The following is an 18,933-nucleotide window of genomic DNA, read 5'->3' as shown; positions in this document are numbered from 1 at the left end:
TATCCAGTATCAACTTTGCTAAGCCTCCTTCAATAAACCAAGCCGAAAATAATCTAAGTAAAGCCTATCAAAGAAACCAAAAACAACTCTTGCCTTCTACCTATGCCCTTAGGAGAAATGTATGTAAAATTGTTAAGCATAGGTCATCTGAACCTTCTTTCATTTCCACCACTAAAGCCTCCCTTTCAAATTGGTACAAACCAGATCTAACCTATAAGTTCTAGGATGAAAACCTTAGCTACAATATTGATACTTACCCAGCATTTAACAGGAAGCTCTTGAAATTATTCATAGCATGATGGATAACCTTTAAAAATATCCCTAACATTAATCCCAACCCCCTGCCTAATCATGTATCTAGTAGTGGGGGAGTAAATGTTGTGGAGTTTGGAAGAAAGAAAAAGAAGGTTTTAAGGGTAACCATGGATACGTTATATGATATATTAGTGTAAGCCGAGTGTTTTCCAATAAGAAATGAATCAGGTTTAAGCAAGAGTAACATTTATTATAGGTTCCACGAAGCAATGCGATATAACATCGATAAATAGTAAGAGTTGTCACTAAAAGGTGATACAAATGATGACTTGTGGCCTGTTACAAATAAAGAAGGAAAAGGATGATGTCGCAGGTATGATGAGTTTTCAAGGAAAGAAAGCAGAGATTTGTAGGCCATGCCGAGAGCGGCCTACCAAAGCTTGTCCTAATAAGACTTGTTGTTACCTATAATGGAAACAATAATGCATTGCCTCATAATTATGGAAATTCTCTTAATATTAAGGGTCCTACTCCTGTATTTTAAAATAAGATTGATGGATTAACTCAAAGTGGCAGGTGTTTTACACCTGAAGAACTAGAAAAGCAATGAAATGCCAAAGTCAAAGAGGTTGTAGATGCCATCAAAGATATGGAAATAAACAAACTCATAAGTAAGGAAGAAACTAGTGATTTCTTAAAGCCGATGAAGCATATTGAGTATAATGTGGTAAAGCAGCTGAAGAAAACCTCTGTTAGGATATCCTTGGTGTTTCTTTTCATGAGTTTTGAGCTCTATTGCAAGATGCTGTAAAGAGTGTTGAATGAGGCATATATACCCTAAGACATGACCCAAAGGATTATGAAGCATCTAGTCAGAATAATCAATGTGAAAAATTACCTATACTTCACTAAAGATGAGCTCGATGTTGGAGAAATGGGTCATTATAAACCTCTATACATCATTATGAAGTGCAAAGGTTGTTCCATGGGCAAAGTATTGATGAACAATAGTTCAACTTTAAATATACTCGCAAAGCATGTGCTAAATGAAATGTTAGCTAATTCAACGCATATACCGCTAAACACCCTGACAACTAGGGCTTATAATGGTTCCTCAAGGAAAATGGTAAGGACCACTGAAATAGAGTTTTTCATTGGCCTGCAAGTGTTTTTAGTAACCTTGTAAGTGATGGACATTCACCCGTAATACAACATGTTATTAGAATGGCCTTGGATACATGTTGTTGATGCCATGGAAACATCATTGCATCAATGTTTGAAGTATATTGTAAATGAGATATTAGTGATAGTTAAGGTTGAAGAGACCTTAGCAATGATACAAAATATAACAATTCCCTATATAGAAGCTAAAAATAAGCAAAGATGGAAATCTCCATGCTTTTGAAATTATTAATGCAGAATGGGTGTTGAATCTAACTGGGGTTTGTGGTGGTGAAGGAACTGGATCAGAAAAAAAGAAGAAGGATTCTAGTTGTAAGATAACTAATGAAACCGTCGCTAGAATTGAGATCTCATTCAAAGAGAAAGATATCAAATATATGGAATCATAAAACATGACATTGAAAAAACCGATAATTTTTAAAGTCGTAAGGATGATAGTCAAATATTTCTTAAAGCATAGACTTCTTTTCTAGTATGATCTTATCTCTGTAAATCCTGAGAGGATAAGTCCAATAAGGTTGAAGACTACAAATTAAAGATTTAGGCTCGACTTTAAGCCTAGAAAGAAAGACTATAAAAGAGGTGTTAATATCAAACAAGAAAAAAGGTTGGTCAAGCTAGGAAGAAGGGAATCAGAAAAGAAAGAGATTGTCATCCCCTCGATCCAGGTATCATTCCCCAAGGTTGCTTATGTAAGACACTCTAAAGATATGACGAATGCTTCTACCCATGGCTTGGCTGCTATAAACATCAACACATTGGAACAAGATGGCAATAAGGTCAAGAGCTGTAATGAGAAAGGAAAGGTTATGGAAGGAGAAGATTTGCTACCACAACTAACTATCCATATCGTGAAAGAAATGCCAACAAAGACCTTCGTGTGAAAGCTAACAAGTGGTGGAAGGTTTTAAAATTAGGTGACCTAAGAGGCTCATATAGTCTTTAAAAAGTAAATGACATTGTTGTTCTAGTGTGCTTTTTGGGCTTGTTGTGCTTGTCTTTGCTTTCATACCAAGTTAGCAATCTTGGGTCAAAATGTTAATATATGGTTTTTATTGTAGTTAAGCCTTTCCTTTTTATTAATGAGATTATGTATTTTCATAGATTTGGTTTGCAAATTACATACTTACATTGAAACACCTTTTGCTTTCAGGAAATCAAAAAGCGGATCGTTTATAAAATCATGAGCATATTACACCGAGAATGAATAATCAAATTTTGATAAGTACATAATTGCAATGGAAAAAAATGAATGGGAAGCGAATTATGTAAAATAATTCACTAGGCTAATAGAATAATTAGAGTGAGCTTGGAAACTGATAAAAGAAAAGTTAGAGACAATTAATGTCATTATAGGATAAGATGAAAGAGAATTAAAGATAAGGAATCTAATCACTACTATTGAAAGGAAAAATTTGATCTTAGTGCTATGTGAGTATATTGATGTGTTTGTTTAGTCCTCCATGAATATCCTTGGTTTAGATACTAACATTGTAGTACATAAGGTGCCATTAAATGAAGTATACATGTGAAGCAGAAATTACGAAGAACTCATCTGGATATGGTACTCAAGGTGAAAGCCAAGATAGAAAGGCAATGAGATGTTATTTTTTAAAGGTGGTTAGGCACCCACAATGAGAATTTAATATAATAGTAGTTCCCAAGAAAGGTAACAAAATTAAAGTATGTGTAGACTATAGGGATTTAAATAAAGCAAGCCCAAAAGATGACTTCTATTTGCCACACATCGATGTCTTGATTGATAATGCGGTGTGAAGCTTAACATAGTCCTTTATGGATGGTTTCTCTAGGTACCACCATGTCAAAATGTCCAACAAAAATAAAGAGATGACAACCTTCGTTACTCTGTGGGGAACCTTTAGCTACAATGTGATGTCATTCAGACTAAAAAACATTAGGACCACTTATCAAAGGGCAGTGGTAACTCTATTCCACAATATGATGTATAAAAAAATTGAAGTGAATGTGGACGACATGATTGCTAAATCCAGAAAGGGAGAAAGAAGACCATTATCAGAATTTGATAAAGTTATTTGAAAGGTTTAGAAGGTATCAGTTGAAGCTGAACCCTGTAAAATGCTCATTTGGGATAAAATCCAGAAAGCTGTTAGGATTTGTGGTGGTAGCTAATGTATTAAAGTCGACCTTAATAAAGTTAAAGCAATCCAGATTATGCCAACTCCTAAAACAGAAAAAGAAGTAAGAGTTTTCCTAGGTCGTTGGAATTATATTGCTCGATTTATATCTCAAATAACAAAAACTTGTGATCCAATCTTTTAACTCTTTCAAAAGAAAAATCATGGGGTATGGAACGAGGAATGCTAAGAAATTTTTGATTAAATCAAGCAATATTTGCAAAATCCACCTTTGTTGATACCTCCCGTGCCTGGCAAACCATTGATTTTTTATTTGACAACAACCAAAAAAGCAATGGGATGTGTACTCGGGCAACATAATGAGTCTGGTATAAAAAAAAACAATCTGTTATCTGAGTAAGAAGTTCATAAATTGCAACTATACATACAATGTGAAATAAGCTTTGTTGTGCATTTGTATGGGTTGTAAAATGACTTCGACAATACATGTTGTATTATACTACATGGCTTATTTCAAAATTGGATCCTCTTATATATATATATATATATATATATATATATATATATATATTTGAAAATCCTTATTTACTAAGTATAATAGCAAGATGACAAATGCTCTTGGCTGAGTATGACATAGTGTTTATGATAAGAAAAGCCGTGAAAGGAAGTGTTATAGCTGATCATTTGACAAACAATGTAATTGAAGATTATAAGCCTTTGAATTTTATTTCCTATATGAAGATGTGCTGATAATAGAAAAAGAGGAAGAACCAGATTGATGAACAATGTATTTTAGTAGAGCAGAAAATGTATATAGCAATGGGGTAGGAGCAATTATAATTTCTCCTAACAGAAAGCAATATCATGTTTCGATCAAGCTGTAGTTAATTTGAGTGCACCAATAATATGATTGAATATAAAGCTTCCATCCTTGGATTAGAAGCTGCATTAGAATTTAAGATAAAAAAACTTGATGTCTATAGAGACTTAAAGTTGATAATTTGCCAAGTGAAATGAGATTGACAGACAAAAGATGAGAGGTTGAGATTATATTAAGAATATTTGTCCAACTAGCAAAAGAATTTGACAAGATAAAATTTACTCATATAGGAAGAGATAAAAACCAATTTGCTGATGCTTTGGTCACTTTATCTTCTGTTGCGGGGCGTCATCGAATTGAGAGTGTGTGTGTTGAAAATGGGGTTTGAGTATAATCATGATTATAAGATTCAAGAGTCGCTATTTAATATCATAGTAACTAGAAAACCTATGGTCTACGAGAGTCCGGGTAAGGGACTGTTGTGTAAAGGGAAGACGCATCCCTAAGTGGACCCTACCTAAGGTAAGCTGTATTATTGTTTGATTGTTTTTTTAGGTCGTGTTTCTATTCATTGGTCTTTTATCTAAGGTTTAAGGCAAATCTCTCTTCGTAAGGAAGTCTCTTCATTACTAAGTTAAAGTCAAACTATTCCATAGCCCAAATTTTAGTATCACATTTATTTTTTTGTATCTTTAATACTTGAAGGTATACTCTACTGTGTAGTTTTACACCTCCAAGTATTAAAGTCTACAACTAAACTTTTTTGGATAAATTTAAGATGTATATAAATAACATAAATATTCTCTACACAAATACGAGGGGGCATACCTTAAGAGAAAAAACTAGAATGTGAACAAAATGATTGGTGAAAGGTTTTTGATATTTTGATCAAACCCTAACAGATAATCACAAATTAGTTATGATATCCATTTTTGAATTTTAAAACATGAAAAAAAATGCATTTTTGTTTTTATAAAAACTATGCTTAAAAAACTTTTTGGATTTGGTTGTATGTACAAAAAAAATATTTTTATTTTTTTAAAAGGAAATTAATTTAAATCTTTTTTATTTTTTTTGGAATTTTTAAAATATTTTAAGAAAAGTTTTGAAGAAAACCGAGTATTTTAATACTAGATTTGTATCTTATAATGTAAATATACAGCTCAATATTATGCAAAATTATTGAAAAAATATGCAAGAAAATCACAATATTTTAAAATGACCATTAGAATTTTTTTTGGATTTTTTCGTTTATATATATATATATATATATATATATATATATATTGGGCTGGACCCGATCTAGTCATCTGAACTGGGTCAGAGCGGGTCCAACTCAACCTAGTTGGGTAGGGTCGACTAGCAGCTTAATATACCCTTCTTTTTTTTGGACTGGCAGACCCGGCTTAGCCATATGGGCTGGGGTGAAACATGTCCAACCCACGGTCCACATGGTTGTTGACCCAACCCAGTAATGATGTTAATTAATTTGCCTTCTGCATGTAGTGGCCGAGGGGAAGGTTTTGGGGAGAAAAAAAAAAGAAAGAGAGGCTTGCCTGGCCGGAGAAGAGTAGCTATTGGTGATGTTCCTAGTGGTGCAAGGAAGGTCGAGCATAGAGGTCAAAGGTTGTAGTGTTGTTAGAGGTGGAGAAAAAGTAGGGGAAAGGGAGGTTGCCGACCATAAAATAGGGAGAGGTTGATTTTTTTGCCAACTTTGAGGCCAAATTTCTCATTCCTTAGGACATGGAATTCATGTCTATTTATAGGAGGTGGAAGAGGGACACTCTGTCTTTTTTAGGGACAAAATTTGGCCATTAATTCAAACAGAAAGGATCTCAATTGTTAATTTAAAGTGGCTATCATAGACTATCAGATTTTAAAAACTCAAGGCTGCCTGAGTTGGCTACTTTGGGGCGGCACCGAGATCATTACGGTGTCAATTGATTAAAAAGAACCATATCAGGGTATGGTCAAGTGTCAAACCATCATTTCGTGCATGTTTTGTTAAATTTGGTAAAGATATGAAGCATTAAATGCCCCTGAAAAGTAATCCACTGAGTAGTCTTTTCAGGATTAAATGAAGAAGAAGATGAATAGTAACCAGACAACAAGTCGTCTTGTCTATCTTTTTTTTATTGTTCATAACGACGTCGTTTTGGACTTTTAAGGGTTTTAATTTAGGATTTGACCAAAGTTCAATTTGGTCCTTTGACTTTTAATTCATTTCAATTGCACTCCTAATTGACCATAAACTTTTAAATTTATGCAATTTTGCCCCTCACGAACTTCAATGTCAACCCTGGATTTCAATGCCTTTTCATTTTGGTTCTTGGTCTTGGATTTCTTTAATTTAGCCTCTAATTGACCATTAAACTTTCAATTCTCTTGAATTTCACATTTGATTTCAATCAATTGGGTCTCTAAAGTTCGATGCCTTTTTCAAAATGGTTATTGGTTATGAATTTTTTCAATTTAACCCCTAGTTGACCACCAAACTTTTGATTTTCTTATGATTTTACCCCTGATTTAAACCCATTAACCTTCTAAAAATTAAGTTTGGTCTCCTGTCATTAACTACTTCATAAAATGGGTGGAAGTCATGTAACCTAGAAGATAGTGAAGAGATTCATTGGACGAGATTTAATATATCGATATGGAGCACCTAGAAGATAGTGAAGAGATTCATTGGAGCACCTAGAAGATAGTGATTGATAATACTCTGAACTTCAATGAAAGAATGACAGTAGAGCTTTGCGGCAAATAAAAAATCAAGCACTCAAATTTATTTCTATACAAGCCAAAGATGAATGGTGTTGTAAAAACTACTAACAAGAATATCAAGAATATTATATAGAAGAAGGTAGTCATTTATAGGGACTAGCATGAAATGCTCCATTTTGCTCTACATGCATATCGCACTGCAATAAGAACGTCTACGGGAGCTACATCTTATTCATTGTTACGGGAGCTACATCTTATTCATTGGTTTATAGGATGGATACAATAATACCACTATAAGCAGAAATCTCATATCTAAAGGTAATTATAGAATCAGAACTCGAGGAAGTTAATTAGGTCAATATGAGATACGAGCAATTCAAATTTGATCAATGATAAGAGATTAGTTGTAATCTGTCATTACCAATTGTATCAACAAAGAATGACTAAAGCATATGAAGGGTGTGAGTAACATCTACTCGCTAGCATGTGCAACACCAATAAATTTTTATTTTTTATGATATTTTATTTATTAAAAAACTAATTTGCCTCTCATTCCAATTGAGTATAATAAAAAAACCATGATTAAAATATGAATAAGCCTATGAAAATAAGTTTAATATTTTTTTTGTTTTTAAAGGTAATTTAATCTTTTATCTATTTTGAAAAAAATAAAAGATTAAAAAAAACCTTATAAACTAGTTTTTTTTATTTTAAAAATAAGTTAGTAATTTTATTGTGTAATAAAAAAGTTATTAACATAACTTTAAAACACGTGGATTTTCTAATGTGTATGAATGCACTATATAGACTGTATTCAATAAAGAGAAAACCATTTTACTCCAATTTGTGGTTCCTTAGTACTGTGGAGGGCAAAAAGGTAATGTAACAATCCAGTTTTTTCGATAATATAAGAAAGAAAAAAAAATCACCGCCTTCTTTTCCTAGCACCGCCCTACTGCTTTTCCAGAAACTTCCGCTTCCGCTTCTTAAAAAGAACAGAACACAAAAACACACTTTCTAAAAGTAAACAAGTTCCCTCGTTCCCTTTTCTCCCAGTTTTACTATTAATTAAAATAAAAAGAAAATGTTCAAGAAGGCTATTGAGGCAAAATCTCACCAGAGACTCTCTGGAGCCGACCGGAAAAAGCTCAAACGAACTATCAGAGACCGCTTTCCTCGCGCCTCCGATGCAGATATAGATGCTTTGCTCCCTCCCAAAGTAACACTCTTTTCTTCCTTCCCACCCCCCCCCCCCCCCAATTTCTTTGTTTGACATTATTATTATCCGTTTAGTGTGTAATCAATAGTTTAAAGTTGTAATTTTGATGCATTTGTACTCAAATTCTTTTTAATTTTTTTAGTATTTACATAAGAAAATGATTTCTCCAGTGGAAATGTGCTTGAAAGAAGAAGCAATTAGTTTTACTGCTACTTGATATGTTAATTCTCTTTACCTTTGATCGCTGTTTTGATTATTGCTCTGATGTTTTGTTATGATTGTTGTGTTTAGGCGGAAATTACTGTTTCAAAGTTTGTAAATAGGGTTCATTTATATGGTGTTGAAGGTAGCTTTCCTATGTTTTTCGATGTTGATGGCCGAGGCTCTGAATTTTTCCCCACAGGTTAGGTTTCACACTTTCATGTCTTATGTTTCAATCTACTTTCTCGCATTTTATTCTCAAATAATTGAAGTCTGTTAAAATGTAAGTGTGAATAGTGAACGCTTCCATTCCATATTTGCTTGTCATGCTGTTTTTCCTTGAAAGTCAGGACAATTTATGATGGTTTAGCAGGTTTAAATTCTGCTAAATCACTATTTATCGCATGTAGGATTCTAATGACAGGGAGGCTCCTGTTTGGTGGTGTGGTATACTTGGTCCTAGAGTAGGTCAATGCCTTGTGAATCAACTTGTGGGCTATTCACCATGGATGATGGATGGGTTTCTAACTCTTGATGAACCCCCCTCCACAGGGGCAAATAAAGACAATAAGAAAATGTTAATGTTTTATGTAGTTTATGAAGGGATATCGATTGTTTTTTAAGTTGATTTTGAGTGGAAATGCTAAATCAAATTATCAAGATAGAATTGAATTAAAATGAATTGAGGAGAAATGACCTTTTGCCAGAGGTGGGTGTCGAGCTCTCCTGTCATGCATATATGTTAATATTCTTCTCAGAAAGTTTTTCTGTAGTTTCCTTTATTGAGGAGAATCTGATTGAATTACTTGCTACTGGATAGAACCGAGCAACCTGAATTTTTCTTTCTTGCTTCTGTAATTGACATGTTAAAAAGTCAAATTATACTTCATTATTACACAATTCAAATTTATAGTAGAGCCACAAGGACAGCATACTGGTTCAAGAAACCATGCCTTGCTTCTGTATATTAAAAGACAGTTTTGTGCATGAGATGGTGATCATAAATACTGGAGCAGATAGTTGAATAGGTTTTCAGCCTTGCTATTGAATGTTGATGCAAAGGATCCACATATTTCTCTCCATTTTTGACAGCTAATAAATGGGTTCCCTTTCATTAAAAGGCAGAATAAAGGAGCCTTAAAAAATGAACCTCCAATTTCATTCTCTAATCAGAAGTGACACAATTATTTAAACAGGAACTTGATGCTCTGGTGAAATACATTTTTGGCTGTTTTCTTGTTTGATTTTAATTTTGTCTTTGTCTTGATGCAGTTTTTGCCCTCTGGAAGGTCCCTGAGATGTTGCCTTCTTTCATTCTGAAAGGGGGTGAGGTATCTCAATTTGTCATTGGAGGAGCAGATCTGATGTTTCCTGGTATCAGTATACCTGCTGAAGGTCTTCCTTCTTTTCTAGTAGGTGAGCCATGGGCTGTAAAAGTTCCTGGGAATCCAGCACCTATTGCCGTAAGCTTTTCTCTCTCATCTTGACTTGGGTATTATTTTTCATGCCTTATCTTAGGGAGTTGGCTATGCCTCTTATTCTACCTCCTTCATGACTGAGTTGGTTTAGATTTCTACTTTTATGAGTAGAGATGGAGATAACTTTAATTTTGTGCAGGTTGGGTCTACCACTATGAGCACTGCTGAAGCCTTGAAGGCTGGTTTGCGCGGAAAGGCCTTACGGATAACTCACTATTATCGAGATTTACTTTGGTTAGTGTACCTTCTATTTGGAGAGATTAGTTATTAAGTATTTTAATCTTTGACATGCTCGAGGAATCATCTGCAGGGAGTCAGTTGAGGGACATTATGTGCCAAATGCAGGTTTCCATGAAGATGTTGTCTTTGAGGATCCTGTATTCTTATCATCTGCCCAGGTTCCTGATTCATGTGAAGGTTCTGGTGATTCTTCAAATCATGAGAATGATGGTGTTGACAGCAAAGAAGTTGGGGAATCTGCTGATGTAAAAGATCCCACATCAGACAGTCATCCCACTTCCAAGACACAACTTGATTCTGATGCTGATACTGTAGAACAAGTAACAAAAGCTGTAAGTGGTTTTAAGGTTACGGATAATATTGCTACTGATGAATCCACCACTGTTGTTGAAGAACAGCATGCTTTGTCTGCTGAAGACGTAGATGCTTATTTGGACAAATGTCTTTTGCAAGCCCTGCATACAACTGTCAATGACAAAGATCTTCCAATGCCAGGAAGCACTTTATGGTAATATTCATCTCCTTTTTTTTTTTTTTTTCTGTTTGATGAAGGGATGTTAATTGAGGTTCCAAAAGATGGGCACCACTTCCTGTACCCTGTTAAGTATACTAGGACGCCAGATGCTGTTAAATTGCTTATAATTTAGCTCAACATGTTGGTCCTCTGAATGTTTTGTCGCTCCCCTGATATTCCTCCAAAATTTGCAAGATCAATCTTATCGTGAAATTTGGTGGAGGACAGCAGGTTCAACTTGAAGGCTCTATTAGCTACTTTTATATGATCACATAACTACACCTTACTAAAATCCAAATTTTAGAGTAATGGAAAATCTATTTTGAAGTTTTGAACCCCCATCGATAATCCTCTCCAAATCTACCTCTCTGAACCATCTCCCAAATTAAATCTTATGACAGAGGCCTAAGAGGCACCAACTGCTCTAGTGCTTTGCCTCAAAAGCCCATTCCACAGATACTGCTACAATTGTTAAAGTCTGCACTTGTTTCTTAGTTCTCCAAAATCATTCTCTCAAAGGCTTTTCCGAGAGAATCCAAGTATACGATGCCTCAAAACTTATCATTTGGTTTTTTGCATGGATTGCCAAGTCTCTGGTGTTGGAAAAAATGTCATGGCTAAATTTAGAAAGGAAAATGTAGCAGATGTCCAATTTCATATGCACATCAAACATGCCATTTTTCTTCAGACCTTTCAACTCCATGTTAATAAGATGACATTGAATTATTCCCATTTCTCTTCTCATAATTGCTATTAAAAACCTCAACTATCAGAATGAAGCATTATTTCCTATTCCTCATAATCAGTTGGCAGTAACTGAAATCCATCATAAGGTAAGGCACATAATTAATGACGTTGAGAATGATGCCAATCACCAAGTATTCTTTGGAAATGTGATCTCTAACATTAGGTTTCAGGAATATGGGTGCAGATGACAGTGACATCTTCTAGAATTCTATAAATTTAATTGACATTTCTGAAGTTTGGAAACCTTGAAGCATTTTATTTGATCTGCATTGATGCTGAATATATGAATTCCATAATGATTTTTGTTAAATTTGATTGTGGAATTATGCTAATTGTAGCTGAGCTGGACTATACTGTTACTGTTTACACACACACACACACACACACATGATGCTTGACATTATTCCAACTGATAATTGGATTTGCATATTGCTTGAATATTTTAGGCTTAGAACTTAAATTTCTGTTGGGAGGGCGTTAAACATTATGTGCTTGAAACAAGAGGATTTCTCTTTAGATAGGTTTTAGCTTGCAGTTTTCACATTTAGGTGGGAATTTTTTTCACGATTCTCTTGCTTGCTTTTATAAAAAATATTTGTGATTGGTGCAGGTCCAACCATGTATTACCTTGTAGGCCTTCAGGTATCACACTAGATATCAAAAAATCATCACACAAGAAATTGTCCAAGTGGTTACAAGCTAAATCATCTGCAGGATTGGTGGGTTCTTCCTTCCCTTCATATGCTCCCTCCTTACCTTCCTCTTTAGTCAAGTTAGTCATGCTGTACTGAAAATGTGCATCTTTTCTTTGTTCCTAGATAACGTTATCTTAATATAATTACCTCCTTTTTTTTTCACGTTTAACAAAAAAACCATTGTTCACTAAAAATAACAAAATTTTCCAGTTTAGGGTGACATTGTAATTGAGGTTCAATTCCTTTATTTAGAGAACCCAGACAGAGAAGTCTCAGTTATTTTCTATAATCTCCAATACTTTATCCTGAAACCTCAAGTTCTAGTTGCAGGATATGATCTATGAAGAAGTCTGGTAATTTATCATATATATATCAATATTCAGATAACTCACTGAAACCCTGACCTATATTTGTAATCCTCGGGTTAGTTGTATCTAGAAAGTAAAGATAACTTCCAAGGACCATGGCAGTTAATTGGCATTCCACGATGTTGTTCAAGAGGCCACATGATGCCCTAGCATGTAAGCAATGTGTTCTGATACCTGTCCATGGATCAAATGGTCTCTTCTCCTCTGCCATTGAGTTTACCCCAGACAATAAAAAAAAGAAAAAAACTGCATCACGTCCTTTATCCGCCCAGTATTCTGCACTGAAAACCTTAAAAATTGGTCATTGACAGGTTCAAAACATGATTTATTTCCTGATAGAAAAATTTATCTAACTTGAAGTAATCATACCTGTAGAATGAAGTTGTAGCTATTGAAAAGGCTTTGCTTGATGGATGAAGTTTGGTTGGCAGGCACCGCACTATGATAGGGAATGCTAGATGATGGCAGCTTTTCCATAAAATGGCATAACTTATGATGAAGGTATTTAAAATGTATGGAAGAATTGGATAACAAATTAGGGTATTCACAGGAATTTAGAGTTAAACATGTTGAGACTGAGTTAAGGGTTTTATAACATGGTTTGGTAGAAGTAGATGATTCAAGTGCAATGAGAATGCTATTGAGCTACAATTGTAGTTCTTACTTTGAGGTACGTGCTGAGGCACATCTAGGTGTCATTATAGAAGCTGCAGCCTGCTTTGGTTTCTGTTTGTTCTCCATAGAAGCTGGAGAAACTTGTCATAGTGAGGGGAGTGGCAGTATGCTGTTATTTTGGGAGGATTTATTGTTTATTTGCAGGGGCCTTTGAAGAATTTCTTTCTTTCTTTCTTTGGATGGCCATGCTGCTGTTGCTAATTACATAAACATGGATATATATTGCAGTTTACCAGGGCTAGTAATGCTAAGAGATAGGTTCCATTTATTTTAGGAGACTGACAGCTTCCATTCCATGAAAAGTGATATACTTCTATGGAGTTTCAGTTGAATTAGTAGTTGTCTTTTTTAACTTTATGATCACAAACTGAAAGATATCGTTCTGCTGCCAATCAATCACATTGGAATTGGTGATGGGTTTTGAGCTAATGCCTGTAACCTTTGCGGTTCAGTGAAGATCTGTTTGATTATGAATGAGAACACCATCCATTAGAGGGCTTTAACTGTGTGTCTGCATGTCTGTCTTTACTCATGGTATAATCAACACAAGTGGAGAGAGGAAAAGGGTTATCGAGGCATGCTATGCAGATGGAAGTTTTTGTTCACATATTTTATTTTTTTCATTTATAATCTATCTTATTTTTTGTTAAGTTGCACATATATTAAGTAGATATATGCTTAATGTTGAGTTTGCAATGTTTGTTTTCTGTTAACAGATTTCAGTAAAAGAAGACAAATATAAAAAGGAAACTGTCTTATTTTCTGTGAACCGCAGTCACCTAGACTACCTATCCTTCAAACCAGAAAGAAGGCAGGAGCAGAAGGTTGATCAGGGTGGTGATCAGGCTGTTAAAGAAACCCGATCACCAAAACTGCTTGAAGTGTCCGAGATTTATAAACCAAGTGTACATGTCAATCCCATTTTTGCTTCTGTTGGAGCTGATACTGGGAAGCTATACAGTGCTTCAGAAGCCTCTGATGTTGTATTCAAGTACATTGAAAAAGGACATCTGGTAAAGACAATGAACAAGTCCATTGTGGTTCTGGATCCAACCTTATGTGATGCTTTGTTCAAGGGAGCTATCAAGAAAGGATCAGCATACCCGACTGAGATTCATAAGAAAGATTTAGGATCTACATTTGTAAGCCGGATGCAGGCCCACCACGTTGTAACCAGAGGAAGTGAATCAGTTGTTCGTAAAGGTTCAGTGAGAACAATTCAGATAATGACTGAAAGACGTCAAGGTAACAAGAAGGTGACGAAACTCTCAGGCATGGAAACATTCTTGATGGACGCTGATGCATTAGCGTCAGAACTGCAGAAAAAGTTTGCTTGTAGTACATCAGTGTCAGAGTTACCAGGTAATTTTTTTCTCCACTTGTTATGAATTGGTGGTTGTAGGTAGAACATATTTGTGTTGCTTCTCTATCAAAGCATTTTGGTTTCAATGTGGCAGTGAGAATAGGATCACAAGGAAAGTAACTTGTATGTGAAGTTGCTTGTATGCTGTTAAACTGATTGTGGCTTTTGAATATTATCACCGTGTTCTTTAATTTGTAAAAAAGAAAAAAAGAGAAGCAAAAATTCTCAGCAATCCTCTACTTGATTAGCTGTGATATCACTGAATGGAGTTCTTCATACATAGCATTTCTCACCCTTTGTATGCTGTAGTGGTTCAGAGTTCCTTGGGTAGTTCCCCTTAGTGTTGTCAAAAGCAAAAGGCGCCCTAAGACGTCAAGGCTGTCAAATGCCTGAAGCGCCAGGCGCTCGCCTGGATAAAACAAGGCACAATGCTATAAATTCAAATAAAATATATGTATAATATTATAATATATAAATCACAAATATATATCTAAAAAATAAAGATTAGAAAATCAAAGTGAAACTCAAAATATCTTAACATAGTCATAAAAGTTATACTATTCACCATTAAAAACAAAATAAGACAACTTAAAAGAGCAAGTAGATTACAATAGTTAAACTTAAATATCATCATCATTAATCTTCCAACACATCATCATCCTTGCTTTCATCTCCTTCACTTGAGTCCCCATATCCACCATTTCAAGATTATCATTTGAATCATCTCTTAAACTATAATGCACTCCTTTACAATGGCTGCCGCTAAGCCACGATGCTCTCTTTAAATGTGCCTCTAGTTCCATTTTGATGATCCTTTTTCTTTTTTAAACCCTACTCTTTACATTTACAACTATCCTTAAATTATTTTTGGCGGTGGATGGAAAGAATATGGGCAAATAGGTCAAAACACATGTCAATTAAAAAACATGAAAAAAGTAAAATAAAAATATAGAGAGATAAACGTGTGAAAGCATCTGTTTCTTCTATTCATCTAATGAGGAATCAGTTGTGATAGATCACGTAGTAAGAAACTGAAATGCAAAAATCTTTCTATCCTACTACATCAAATGATGTTTCTAGCTATCATTTAAGAAGATGAATTCTCTTTCTATATATATATATATATATATATATATATATAAAGAGAACATGAATTCAAAGCAACAAGGATGCTAGGTCATCTTGTGTTGGTGGGATTTCAAAAGAAGAGGGCAAAAAAAAAAAAAAAGAGAAGTCATTGTTGCTCATTTTGAAGCTCAAAGATAATGGCATTTCTTAGAAAGATGGTAGAGGTAGAAATCAAATGAGAGTCACATACCAGGACCCTGGTAGCAATGTCAAATACCTGCAGATACTGAAGGTGGGTAATTTGCTTCCTGTGTGTTGAGGTTGATGTCTAGTTCTTTTTTTGGCATTTTACTGTAATTTCATTGTGTCCAGTTTCAAACACCCTTTAAAAGGGAAGTTGACTGCTTGGGTGAGTTGTAGCATCAGGGGCATGAAGCGTTCATGCTAGTTGTGATAAAATGTTGCAAGAGTGGCAGCAATTTCTGTGGCGGTAGCAGTAAGGGACTGATGTTATAATGTTAATAGTGGAGTGGAGTTGAGGATTGCTGGAGGGACAAGTGGTGATTTGGATTATTGAACTGTAAGGTGCCACTATCCCCGCATGAACTTGGTTGTCAAAAAATTACAAGCTGGTAGAAAATAGTAGGATAGCTGTCCTATGATCTTATAATCTATGAGATCACCTCTCTTTGAAGTTGCGAGGTTAGGAGAAAATCTCTTTATGCTTATAAAAATGTGGCAGCTGCGCAAAATCCCATTTGTTCTTTTGAAATGGCATAGCTTTAATAAGCGGAATTGAGGAGTCCTTGGAACTTTAGAACAGTACTAGAGTATGTTCCAATGTTTTGAATATCCTGAATCTTGAATCATTTTTTTATGTGCCTTTTTTTTTAGATTAATGTGGGTGTCCGGGTGCAAGCTCTATTATTTGTTTTTTTCTATCCTGAATCCTGAATCATTTTATTATGTACTTTTTTTTTAGATTAACGTGGGTGTCCGGGCGCAGGCTCTATTATTTGCTTTTTTCATTCATAGTTATTTAGTATTCCTGAATTTGTATGCTCATATTTTATTTTCAGGTAAGAAAGGGCATGAGGTTCTTATTCAAGGTGGTGTAATTGATGATGTGGCAAGACATCTGGTTGAACAGTATGGGGTGCCCAAAAGATATATTGAAATTCTTGATAAAACTAAAAAATAAGATGTGATTATCGGTTAGTTTTCTCTACCCAATTAATCTTTTAATATATTGTTGTAGTTTTCCATTAAGGTCTATTTTTCTCCATAAATTAAGCAGAAGTCATTCTTTTTTCCATAGCACCATTTATTCTTTTGCTGGTTTTGCAGGAGTGAAATTGTAATGCATGCTGTGGTTTTATGTTTTTTTGTTTCCTTCTATGTTGTCATGGAGGCCTATGCATGTACAATTGCTAACTTGTTCCTTGTCTTGATATGTACTTACGTGTATTCTACCAAGTTTACCCTTGAGAGAATAAATCTATTTATACTGAGAAGTCCTTGCCAGATAGGCTGCTGAAAGATAACCATTAGATTAGCAGGCCCAATCTAAGTGGGACCTTTTTGGGAAGCCTATAAGGTGAGTCCTACCATTTTTACCCTGGAATTCAGGAAAAATACCTTGGAAGATTCAGATAAGTCTTTCTATATTTCAAATTATGGCCAGCTTGCATTGTGGTTGTAAAGCGGTCATTATTGCCAAATATAATGTGTAGGCATGTTTATGTACTGAGTAGCTAACTATTTTAAAGGTGTTGAGGCTTGATGGCACACCTTTTTTGGTTTAGCGCATTATAGTAGCCTCTGGTGGTAATTGGTTAGCAATCTATAGAATAAATTTTCTTGAACAGATTGTGTTTGCAACATAAATGGAGTTGAATTAAAGTATGTAGTTGGAATAGAATGTTCTTAGTAGGATAATTTTCTAATAATCTGCCTTAGTTTGTACATTAATTTGTAAGTTAGCATGTGCCAAGAAGCACACTTTGTGTAATATGAGCTAGCGTTTGTTGGCTTGGGTAGGTGCTTGAAGACTAATTCGGCTGGGCTGAGATTTAGACCTGATTGATTTGGTTTGGTCCAGCAAATAAAACATGGCTCATGTCTGTGCAAATTGAACTGGACTACTAATGACCTTATTCCTCTTTTTAGATTTGCATACTCTTGACATAGTCTTGCAAGTTTCTAACAAAGACAATCTCTTTCAGCTTTAGTAGCAGTGTAGCATAGGGGATCTCATCCTTCCTAAACTTGAGATTTAAAACTTCATGGAACCATTTTGAAGTGCAATTATACATGTTTAATGCATGTGATGTTAAACTGGATCTGGAGGGTGCCAAGGCAAAAGGCCATATCACGGGGCCTTGATTAACAAGCAGTGATGATGCTCTTGTGCTTGCATGTGAAGTGGTGATGGTGATTATAAACCTTTCTCAGCCCAGACTGAATTTTTAGTTGTACCTTATTATTATTATTTTTTTAAATCACTGGGAGTCCCATCAGCTTTCATGATGGGGTAGACCTCCCTTCTTTAATCCTCGACCCTTGGTATTAGCTGGATTTGATTTCATATCACTTGGTTCAATGCCAAGTAACTGTACCAGCTTAGCTGGCTTGCCCCACACTTGTGCATTCTTCCTGTTTTGATATTTATCCAGTATTGGCCCAACAGTATTGGACACTCATTTATCCAATGCTTTCTCATTGTTCTGTACTCATCACTCAGTTAATTCCTTAAATCAAGTGCAGGCATATACAAGTGTGCACTGTCACGGGGTTACAGGAGGCAATGGAATGGTGTGATACCAACTTTCAACCTCAGTCTCTATGGTTTGATGAAGTTAATGGATGCAATCCAGAAACAGGTTCTGAAGAGAGGTTAGAATAATTTTTAAACTTGCCTCAATACAATGAAAAGAGTGTACAGACGTTCCTGTGCTCCAGAGTATAGGTATATGAAGTTTCTTTTTGTGGAGATGATTAGCCGTTTTATCTTACTCGAATTGAGTTGACTATGGTGTGGTTTAGAGGACTGCTCAAAGCTGTGTTTTGGTATCTGGTCAACTCTTTACCGCACCTCATAGTTATGCAACAGACATTTCAACACTTCATGCCACAAGTTGCTAATTAATATGTTTATTTGTAAGTTTTTATGTTGACTATGCGAGTCTTCAATGTTACTAGGAATGCAAGTGTGCATCATAAAGATCATTCATTATTGCTTAGGCTGTTATTTTGGTGATCAACATGGAG

At 35.0% G+C, this 18,933-nt stretch overlaps 1 protein-coding gene across 3 annotated transcripts; it reads left to right on the top strand.

The window, feature by feature from the left end:
- Nucleotides 1-8,034: 8,034 nt before the first annotated feature.
- On the top strand, nt 8,035-18,867 carry LOC133669958 (uncharacterized). Of its 3 annotated transcripts, none has more exons than XM_062090295.1 (9): nt 8,035-8,314; nt 8,606-8,717; nt 9,788-9,978; nt 10,133-10,227; nt 10,304-10,741; nt 12,105-12,213; nt 13,949-14,594; nt 16,743-16,877; nt 18,430-18,867. In XM_062090295.1, the coding sequence occupies exons 1-8, from the start codon at nt 8,180-8,182 to the stop codon at nt 16,862-16,864; spliced, it is 1,848 nt and encodes a 615-aa protein (XP_061946279.1). In that variant the 5' UTR covers nt 8,035-8,179; the 3' UTR covers nt 16,865-16,877; nt 18,430-18,867. The 3 variants fall into 3 exon arrangements, with proteins under 3 accessions (XP_061946279.1, XP_061946280.1, XP_061946281.1); XM_062090296.1 differs by lacking the exon at nt 18,430-18,867 and adding an exon at nt 17,011-17,467; XM_062090297.1 differs by having other exon boundaries at nt 8,182-8,314; nt 8,661-8,717.
- The last annotated feature ends 66 nt before the right edge of the window (nt 18,868-18,933 follow it).

Source organism: Populus nigra, chromosome 12, assembly GCF_951802175.1.
Source record: "Populus nigra chromosome 12, ddPopNigr1.1, whole genome shotgun sequence".
Classification (NCBI taxonomy): domain Eukaryota; kingdom Viridiplantae; phylum Streptophyta; class Magnoliopsida; order Malpighiales; family Salicaceae; genus Populus; species Populus nigra.
The sequence above is the reverse complement of the archived record's forward strand: the minus strand, read 5'-3'. Positions and strand labels throughout refer to the sequence as shown.

Coding starts and splice junctions, on each gene's coding strand:
- LOC133669958 (XM_062090295.1), top strand. CDS start 8,180: ATGTTCAAGAAGGCTATTGAGGCAAAATCTCACCAGAGACTCTCTGGA. Junction 9,979..10,132: donor GGAATCCAGCACCTATTGCC/GTAAGCTTTTCT, acceptor AATTTTGTGCAG/GTTGGGTCTACCACTATGAG. Junction 14,595..16,742: donor ATCAGTGTCAGAGTTACCAG/GTAATTTTTTTC, acceptor TTTTATTTTCAG/GTAAGAAAGGGCATGAGGTT.